The sequence below is a fragment of the Heterocephalus glaber genome, unplaced genomic scaffold, assembly GCF_053883595.1.
Source record: "Heterocephalus glaber isolate CG9 unplaced genomic scaffold, H.glaber_assembly_v1.0 deba00001504, whole genome shotgun sequence".
In the NCBI taxonomy this organism is placed as follows: domain Eukaryota; kingdom Metazoa; phylum Chordata; class Mammalia; order Rodentia; family Bathyergidae; genus Heterocephalus; species Heterocephalus glaber.
The window spans coordinates 59,384,456-59,394,611 of NW_028258324.1; the positions used below are offsets into that span (position 1 = coordinate 59,384,456).

At 41.6% G+C, this 10,156-nt stretch overlaps 1 protein-coding gene across 5 annotated transcripts in view; it reads left to right on the top strand.

Moving 5' to 3' along the window:
- Nucleotides 1-30: 30 nt before the first annotated feature.
- Rubcn (rubicon autophagy regulator) overlaps nt 31-10,156 on the top strand; it is a 66,769-nt gene continuing 56,643 nt past the window's right edge. For 2 of the 5 annotated variants that reach the window (XM_004834672.3, XM_087186611.1), the window contains exon 1: nt 9,487-9,767. In XM_004834672.3, coding sequence (XP_004834729.1) covers nt 9,703-9,767 — 65 coding nt within the window. In that variant the 5' untranslated portion in view covers nt 9,487-9,702. Of the gene's footprint in view, nt 511-9,486; nt 9,768-9,824; nt 10,151-10,156 lie in introns of those variants that run through there. The other 3 variants (XM_004834671.4, XM_004834673.4, XM_021254865.2) reach the window with 3 other exon arrangements.

Below are 10,156 nucleotides of genomic sequence, written 5' to 3' on the forward strand. Positions count from 1 at the left end.
CGGGGCAGGGGCTACCGAGACAAGCTGCGGGCCAGAGCGGCCCGCGCCGGCGCTTGTGTCCGGTGCTCCTCGTTGGTTGGGACGCTGCGCTGGCACCTTGGCTCGGAGCACCAGGAAGGGTCGCTGTTTCAGCTGTTCGACTTCGGCGCCAGTTGGGGGACGCCAGAACTTATGCACCTCAAAATCACATGCCTAAAATGATACCATAATCCTGCGGGTCCCTCCTGCATAAAGGCCCCCCGTGTTTTGGTGCACGCGCACCTTGTACACGCTGCTGCAATGCAGCCCCGGACCCCCGCCCGGGCACATTGCAGCGCTGCTTCCCAGCCCTCCTCTCCCCGGCGCGCTCCTCCACCTGCAGCACCCGAACGCAGAAGCTGCAGTGACCTTTCTTGTGTCACTTTAAAAATCGAAGTACATGATAACGTTTGCCGGGTCTGCACCACCTCGCAATCCGCTCTCTCAAAACACTGGGCACGGTCCTAACTACCTTAGTAAGACCTCATCTGGGTAAGTACCTCTGCTTATGTAGCTGCGTTTTTCTCTAATTCGTTTGCGTTGGCAACGAATAGGATTCGTTTTTTTCTCTAATCATCCTCATATGAACTTATTAATATTTGTTGAATTCCTGTTTAATAACTGCTCCCCTCCTCATTTATGAAGTGTGATCTTCTCACCTCATTCTACCCGCACAAAGGGCTTGTGTAGAAACAGGGTTATTTTATCCTCATAACAACTTAAAACTGAGACATTTGTGTCTCAGGAAGAAAAGAGGGACAGGTATTCTGTCCACCTGTACATCTCTGCCACTTTTCTCTCCACTTCCTACAATTTCTTTAGCATAGAAATGAGCCAGAGCTTTTCAGTGGCGTAAAGCATCTCAAAACCACAGTAGCCTGTGCTTAATTTAGTACTGTCACAATGTCATGCGGTTTCCAAGTTCAATGACACTTTTTACTATTTTTGATTGGGGAGCTCATGTCTTAAAATACTTCATAATATGCAAATTGCATTTATTAATAACTTTTTGCCAACTTTTAGTAACAAAAACTCAACTATGTCTCTTCTCCCCTTTCTGTGTCTGAATTCAAAGCAAGGGTTGCAGTGACAATTTTGGGGGTCACCTTAACAATAAACTACAAGTGCCTGTTTTCTGTATCTGTAACATGGATAAAACCGAGAGCCAACCCACTGAGTTATGTTTCCAGCCAAAGAAAGAACCATGACTTTTTTAGTCTTATCTTTAGGAAATGTATAATTTTTATTAGGCTTTTGGAAATATTATAAGCAACTCTTTTTTTCTCTAAGGTCATGTTGGTTGGTAATCTTTCCATGAAAAAAAGATAACCATTTAGGGCCGGGGATTTAGCTCAGTGGTTCCGCCGCATGCCTTGCAGTGGAAGCACCAGAGTTCGATCCCTGGTACCAAAAAAAAAAAAAAATATATATATATATATATATACATATATATATATATAAAACCATTTAGATTGAGTGGATCAGCCTAGGACACACTTATCAAGGGTACAAAAAACTTAAATGGTGGAGGAAAGTTTGAACTGAAACCCAAAAACGATGTCTGGTATGTGGAAAATAATACATATGCCCTTGGCACAAGGTGCTTTATTCTTTTACTCTGTAGCCTGAACCCTTCTCTAGACTCCTAACAACTAGAGAAACTGGGTAATAGAGATAAAAATCAGTAGGAGTCCTGATGATACCTTTTTCACTAGGTTTAGTCATTCACCATGTGATCTTGGGAGATTTTCTAGGCCTTATACTCATCTTTGAAATAAGAAAGTACTGATGTTAAGTACATAAGTTGTACCAAGTTATCTCTAAGATTCCTTATAGTTCTAAAATCCTCTATGTACATTTTTGTGCACATTAGCCTTCACTCACCAAAAGTAACTTCTACAATCTCTGTTCATTTGTAGGAGTAAATCACAGAGAGGAATATTAAGTTAGGTTACTAATTTTATGTAAGAAAATTAATGTACAGTATGTAGAGTTCGGAAGTACTTCAGGTTTTTTTTTTTTTTTGTACCGGAGATTGAACTCAGGACCTTGCACTTGCAAGGCAGGCGCCAGAACCACTGAGCTAAATCCCTGGCCCAAATTATTAGGTTTTTTTTTTTTGGTACCAGGGATTGAACTTGGGTCCTTGCACTTGCGCAGCAGGCGGTGAAACCACTGAGCTAAATCCCTGGCCCTTCAGGTTTTTATAGGGCAGGTAACAAAAATGCCAAATATATAGAATCCTTCCTGTCACAAAAGATTCCCTCTTATCCTGGTCATCTTTCCAGGATAAGTGAAGCCTTATCTCCTAGCTCGGTGATGGTGAACCTTTTAGAGACTCAAACTACAACCCAAAACCTACTTATTTATCGAAAAGTGCCACCACTGCAATTAAACCTGAATACTGAGGTTTTAGTTTAGAAAAAATACTGCATACATTAACATCTTTTTTCTTAAAAGAAAAACCCAATGACACACATGCCACAGATTCACCACCCCTGCTAGCTCCTTAGTTTTAAAGGGACTTGCCCCAGTATTTCATTAAGCAATCCTTGCTATTGTGTTTTGGAATTTCAAATTTCTCCAAGGGTGGAGGATATCAGAATCTCAGAGCAATCTCCCAGATTCCAGAGGGAAAAACAAGAATGTGGGAGGCATTGTGGATAATGATAGGTGATCGGTCACACACAAAACAAAATAGCAACCTGAGAAATACAGCAAAAACAAAGAGGAAGACAAGCCAAGAAATCAAAATTGGGTCCTGTCCAAGAAATCGACCTGTCAGCAGCTGTCAGGGTTAGAATTAAAAGGTCAACTCTGTAATTTTCTGGGGCAGGAGAGTCAGCTCTTCACTTAATCATGTATTCATTGTGCATCAGGCCTTGTAATAGGCCCTGGGGATGAAACAGTAAGGAAGATAGATGCAGTCCCTATCTTCACATAGCTTGCAGAGTAAAATATATTTTCTGAGCACCTACTGTGAATAAGGCACTGTGCTGGACCCTGAGCAGAGAGCCTTTGCCAGCTGCGTCTAAGTCAAAATAGAATCCACACAGCGTCCCTTTTTAGAGGCTTGATTTCATAGAGTATAGGTAAGACAACATCTAGGATGGCCAGGGAAAATAAAGACCCAGTTAAATTTGGATTCAGGAAAACAACAAATAATTGTTTAGTGTATGTAACAAGTTTCAGATAAACAGCAATTTAAAAAGTGTAGTATGGGGCCTGGGGATTTAGCTCAGTGGTTTCGCTGCCTGCTATGCAAGCGCAAGGACCGGAGTTCGATCCCCAGTACCAAAAAAGAAAAAGTGTAGTATGTTTCATGTAACATTTAGAAACAACTAAATGTTTCATGTAACATTTAGGAATTATTGGGTGGGGGATTTATCTTAGTGGAGACACTGGCAAGTGCCAGGTCCTGAGTTCGATCCCCGGTACTAAAAATAAATAAATAATTAAATAAAATACTTCATAGTGTTTATATAGATGTACAGTGCATATATCTATGAATACACCCCCATAATCAGAATAATAAATATATTCACCATTCCCAAAAGTTTTCTTGCGCTTCTTTGTAATCCTTCTCACCTACTGCCTAGGCAACCACTGATCTGCTTCCTATCACTATAGATTAATTTGCATTTTCTAGAATTTTCATGAATGGAAGAATACAGTATATACTATTTTTAGACAAGTGCTCTATCACTGAGCTACATCCCCAGACCTAGTATATACTATTTTTAAACTGAACTATTTCACTTACTATGTTTCTAACTTTTATGTCCTTTTTCTTTTTCTTGCCTTGTTGCACTGAGTGAGGACTCTAGTACCATATTAATCAGTGGTAAAAGTGAATGCTTTGGGGATATAGCTCAGTGGTGCTGTGCCTGCCTGACAAGCACGAAGTCCTGAGTTCTATTTCCAGTACTAAAAGTGAATGCTTTTTTTCTGAACTTGGAGGGAAAGCATACAACCTTTCACCCTTGAGTGTGATAGACGTTTTTATAGAGGCCCTTTATTGGATTAAGCAAATTCTCTTCTGGTCCTGGTTTGCTGAGTTGTTTTTTTTTGTTTTTTGGTTTTTTTTGGTACCAGGGATCGAACTCGGGATCTTGAGGTTGCCAGGCAGGTGCACTACCACTGAGCTAAATCCCTAGCCCTTGATGAGTTTTAATTATGAAAGAATTTTGAACTTTCATCCTTTTGCTGTATCTGTTGAGATGATCAAATGGTTTTTCTTTTTAAAATTTACCAATAGGATGAATTACCCTGACTGATTTTCAAATGTTGCATTTTGCGGTACTTGGTCATGATATATTATCCTTTTAATATACTGTATATAACTTACTAATATTTTGTCAAAGATTTTGTCTTTTCAAAGTGATGTTGGTATGTAACTTCTTTTTCTTGTAATGTTTTTGATTTTTGTTTTTCAGAAAAGGATTTTTAGAATTTTTATTTTGAAGTGTATTTTACTGGTATAAGGGAGTGGTATTATTATTATTATTTTTTTTTTACGGTACCAGGAATCGAACTCAGGACCTTGTGCTTGTGAGGCAGGCATGGTGCCACTGAGCTAAATCCCTGGCCCTTTTATTTATATTATATATAGGAATAATAAGTATTTGTTAGGTATAGTAACTACTTATTAAGCAGGGTGTGATGGTGCACACTTTTGCTCCCAGCACTTGGGAGGTAGAGGCAGGAGGATCACTGCAAGTTCAAAGCTAGCCTGAGCTACATAACGAAGACTGTCTCCAAAATAATACCAGGATATAATAACCACTTATAAGTTATTATACCAAGTTCCCTTGAACTACTTATATTGACAGTAGTTTTCTTCTTTTTTTTCTCCTGAGTTCTTCTCATTCTACCCCTTTTGCCAGTGCTTTCTGCTATAAGAGCTTTTTTTTTTTTTTTTGGCCACTTTTCTGTAGCTTTTTATTTCTCCTCTATTTTGCTCTTTTTGTTTGTTCTAAACTTTTGCTGTTCTAGTCTTCTGCCTTTTTTTTTTTTTGGTACTGGGGATCGAACTCAGGAGCCTGTGCCTGCAAGGCAGGCAGCGGAACCACTGAGCCAAATCCCCAGCCCTGCCTTTTAATCTCTGCATTCATTCATTTATTCATTCAGCAAACAGTCTGAGTTCCTACTATGTACAAGATGGTGGTACAGTACATACAAGAGACCCTGACAGACACGGTTGCAGGTATAGCTGATGTCTTAGGACTGAGAAGCTCTGGAAGAGCCTGCCCACCCCAGCTGCCCAGTGTAAAGGACCATTACTGCTCTGAGTCCCTGACCATCAATTTTCTTGGAGCAGGAAACCTGCTTTGGATAACGAGAACAAGAAGAGAAATTCTTCCTGGACTCAGGACTTGGATCTCTCCCCTCACACTTTAAATGGTTTTGGCTTCCCTGGCCAGCATAGGGGTCTTTATCACCCAGAGTCTAGATCCACTCACTGAATGACCTTGTAGAATTTTCCGAAACTAAACACATTTACATAAACCACATAGTCCCCCCTAGTTGGGTAAGAATTTGTTTCTTTTTAAAATCTATCCTCAATTCGAACTAAATAGATTGATGGTCTAGGAAACCTGAGAGGCCAGCCGGATTGTAGAATCCTGGGACTGTTAAGCAGCATTCTTCTTTCTCCCCAGGCTGCTTCTCTTTACTCCCCAGATTCCCTGCTCTGGGATGTGGAGCCCAGGCTGGGCTGGGGACTAACTTTCTTCTCTCACCCTCCATAGAGGGTTCCTTCTCCTGGCCCAGCTTAATCCAGCTAGAGGTGTAGGGAGCTGGGGCAGGGAAAGATTGAACATTGCTCAACTGTTGATGTTTTGCCCAATCCAGAAATAAGTTTTTATTATTTTCATTTTAACATTAGAAATTATAAATTTATATGCTGGCACTTAATTTTAGGCCAACAATAAGCTTTCCTAGATGGACATGGTGGTGCATGCCTGTAATCCCAGTACTCAGAAGGCTGAGGCAGGAGGATCACTGTGAGTTTGAGGCCAGCCTGGGCTACATAGCAAGTCCCTGTCTCAAAAAAACAAAAACAAAAAACAAAAAATTTTCCTATATGATTGAATAAACCAATACTAAGTGCTTAGAGAAGGTACAAATGTTGCTGTAAAGACAAAATTAAAATCAGATAATTAAAATTTGGCAAAAAATTGTTTTGGTGGTGGGGATGGAACTCAGGGCTTCCTGCATACTGGCCAAGTGATAAACCACTCAGCTACACCTTCAGCATGCAAAAGTGTTTAAAGCAAACTATGTGTGGCTAAAAGAAAAAGAATTTTGATAAATTAGTACATTTGGTAAAGTCAATGAATTGGTCATTTGGCAAAGACTTTTGGAAATGCCAAACTACAGAGAAAATTAATTTTAAAATATGTTCAAAATTAATCATGATAAACTAAGAAATTTGCATGTGAAACACTAAACTTTTTATTATATCAACCAGAATGCAATCATAAGAAATAAAACCACACTAAGACCTATGCTTATTTTTTAAACATTTACCTAAATAAAAGTTGCAAAAATAGTACAAAGAGGGGCTGGGGATTTAGCTCAGTGGTTCCAGTGCCTGCCTCCCAAGAGTAAGGACCCAAGTTCGATCCCCAGTACCAAAAAAAAAAAAAAAGTACAAAGAATATTCATTAACCCTTCACCTAGTTTTACCAATTATCAACGTTTTGCCACATTTACACAAATACATAAGTAGATAATTTGTTGTTAACTGTTAACAGTTGTTACCTGTTATTTGTTGTTGTTGTTGGACAATTTGAGAGGTTACAGAGATCATGATTCTATAGACTATATCATTGAAAATGTTCTTTAACACAAAAACTCTTTAAATAATACTTCTTAGGAATATAGGTAAATAAAAATAAATTTATAACAAAAGAAGTAATAGAATTATACACAAGAATGCTGGGTGTGATGGCTCACACCTGTAATCCCAGCACTCGGAAGGCTGAGGCAGGAGGATCGCCTGAGGTTGAGGCCAGCTTGGCTACATAGTAAGTTCAAGGCCAACCTGAACTACATAGTGAGACCTTGTCTCAAAAAACAAAACAAAAAACCCCACAAAATTTAAAAAGGAATCATATGAAAGGGATTTAGGATTATGACAGTGTGGGATGAGGGAAAACAGAGGGGTAGGATTGGGGTGTTTGTGGATGTATGGCTAATGTAGGTTACTGTCATGTTTACCAGTTACTTTAAAGAAGATACACATAAACCCAACTTGGATATATGAGGAAAATCCTGTTTTCCAGAAATTTTATTACAATTTTTGTTTTAAAGCCGGGGATTTGGCTCAGTGGTTCTGCCACTTGCCTCGCAAGCACAAGGACCCGAGTTGGATCCCTGGTACCAAAAAAAAAAATTTTTTATTTTAAGATTTCCTGAAAAAGCTAACTTTCATGGAAGTATATTTTAGGATCATGCTCTACTAATTTAAGATCATACCGTATGCTCCAAAGGAGAAGGTAGTGAAATCCCAATGATTAACACTGTCCCTTTCTTAAAAGTGTAATCCTAGGGCTGGGGATTTATCTCAGTGGCACCATGCCTGGCTCGAAGGCACAAGGTCCTGAGTTTGATCCCCAGTACCAAAAGAAAAAAACTTTCATAGGAAAATATGAGAAAGTTTGAACAAAGAGTATCTTTATATAAATAAAATCATAATTTTCATTGAAAGACTTGTCACTTAATTCACAAAGTGTTCATAAGTTTGAATATTCCTAAAAGCCATGTTAAGTCATTAGTTGTTCATAGTTATCTTTGATCCCTTCCTCTCTCTCACTTGCTGTATCCAGTCCTTCACAAGTTAACACTGATCCTATCACCTTAATATCTTAATATTGTTGTAATTTCTTTTCCTTTTTTTTCAATTTTTTGAGGCAGGGTCTCACTATGTAGTCCAGGCTGGCCTTGAATTCAGGCGGTCCTCCTGTCTCAGCCTCCCATGTGGTGGGATTACAAGTGTGTGGCACCATGCCCAGCTTTTTGTTATAATTTCAATCTCCTTGTTTTCATAGCAACTGCTCTGGTTCAGGACTGGCCTTGCAAACTAGCAACTCAGTGACCATCTTCTGCCTATAAACAAGCTTTGTTTGGCCTGTATGATGTTTAAATGTTTATTTATTTATTTATTGGTACTGGGGATCAAACTCAGGACCTTGGGCTTTCAAGGCAGGCAGTGGCACCACTGAGCTAAATCCCCAACCCTCAATCTTCTTGCTTCAGCTTTTCAAGTGCTGGGACTACAGGTGTGCACCACCACACCCAGTTAAATTATTAAAAATTTGTTGCCAACATTTAACAAATTGGAAACTGTATTTAGAAGTGTAAATTTCAGCTTTTGAAAACTCAGAGCTTCTAACCCTAGGCTCTGTATGGTTCTTTGACAACATCAGTTAAAGCTAAGGTGAGACTTCCTTTCTTGGGCAAGGCCTGAACTTTCCAGTTGAGAATTTTTGCCACTCTGTTGTTTCTTACAACTGGCATGCTTCACTCATTGACATTACCTGTTTGGACTCTCCAAGGACTTCCAGTCTGTCTATTCTTTCAGCCTTCCCTTCAACATAATAACATACTCTTCTCCTCTCCACATTATTAAAGTTAGGTTTCTAACCATTTGTGATCAAATCACTTCATTTGCATAACCTTGAAATGGCACTTGGTGCTTCTGTCTGCTTGCATCAGCATGCCCACACCATTCTGTTCCCCACTCCTTCCCAGTTTTGCTTACTATTCAAAACCTGCAGTTCCCAAATGAGCACACTTCCTTGTGTTTGCCTGAGCTGTTCTCTTCTTCTCTTCCCCTTTCCTTTTAACTCTACTTATCCTTGGAAACTACTCTGCATTATTCCTCAAGGAAACCTTTCCCTTATTATGTGGTCTTGGGAACCGAACCCAGGACCTTCGCACTGAGTTACATTCTCAGACCTTTTTATTTTTTATTTCGAGACAGGGTCTCCCTAAGTCACTAAATTGCTCAGGGTGGAATCGAACTTGCCATCTTCCTGCTTCAGTCTCCCAGAGTTCTGGGAGTATAGGCTTTAGCCACCACGCGCGGATATTCAGCACACCTTTTGCGATCCCAAAGCGACCTGTGCCCTTCAGAATTTGTGAGCTCTTCATTTAAATGCCTGAGTCTCCAAATACCATCAACAGGTGTTAAAGTAGGGATGGACTCAAGCGGGCTAATCGGACTTATATTAGACCAGCACTATTTCCTGCTTTACACCCCTGGATCTGGTTCTCAGGGTGAAGTGTAATAGAGGTGCAATAGGATTCGCACAGAGATTACTGCCTGCTGGTCACCTGGGTTCCCGGCCTGACGCAGACCCGTCACGCACGACCCTGAGGTCTGCAGTCCCCGGCGAGTGCGAGCTCTGATTGGTTGAAGCGGAGCATGCCGGGTAGCGGCCCTGTCCTGAGGGGCTTATTGGGAGTTGTAGTTCCTGTAGCCGGAAGTGGGGGTGGCAGGGATAGAAACCTGGGCTGAGGCAGCCGCTGGTGACGCTGCTGACGCCTGGGTGTAGCGCATCCCTTAGAGCCCACCATCCCTGGGTGCCACCTCTGTTCTTAGGGAGCTCAGGAAGCCCTGGCTGGCGAAGCGATAGGATCGCCTCTCCTCGGCCGGGAGAGACCTCGCAGCACCGGATGCGGCCGGAGGGCGCGGGAATGGATCTGGGCTGTGGCGAAGAGCGCCTGCCAGAGGAGAGCAGGTGGACAGCGAGGGCGCGGGGATCGCGGCGTCGGGGAGGCGGGGAGGAGCATCGGAAGCAGCGACCTGAGGGTGGTCGCTGCGGGGGACTTGTTGGAGGACAGTTCCAAGAGGAGGGACTGGCAGGGTGTGGAGAGGTCGGCGTCAGGGAGGGCGAGGCAGAAGGGGCAGGATTCGTGGAGGGTAAGGGAGCTTGAAAGGGTGACATTCAGATCCTGGACTGCTGAGGAAAAGGCGGATATTAAGGGTGCTGTGGTGAGATTCTTAGGGGCCGAGTCGATAGGCAGGAACAGGAGATAGGGCTAGTGCCCTGGCTGCAACTTGGAGGCGACAGCAAGCTGGGCCAATGTGAAGAGGGTGACGTGAGGATTTCTGAGAGCAAAGGTGAGA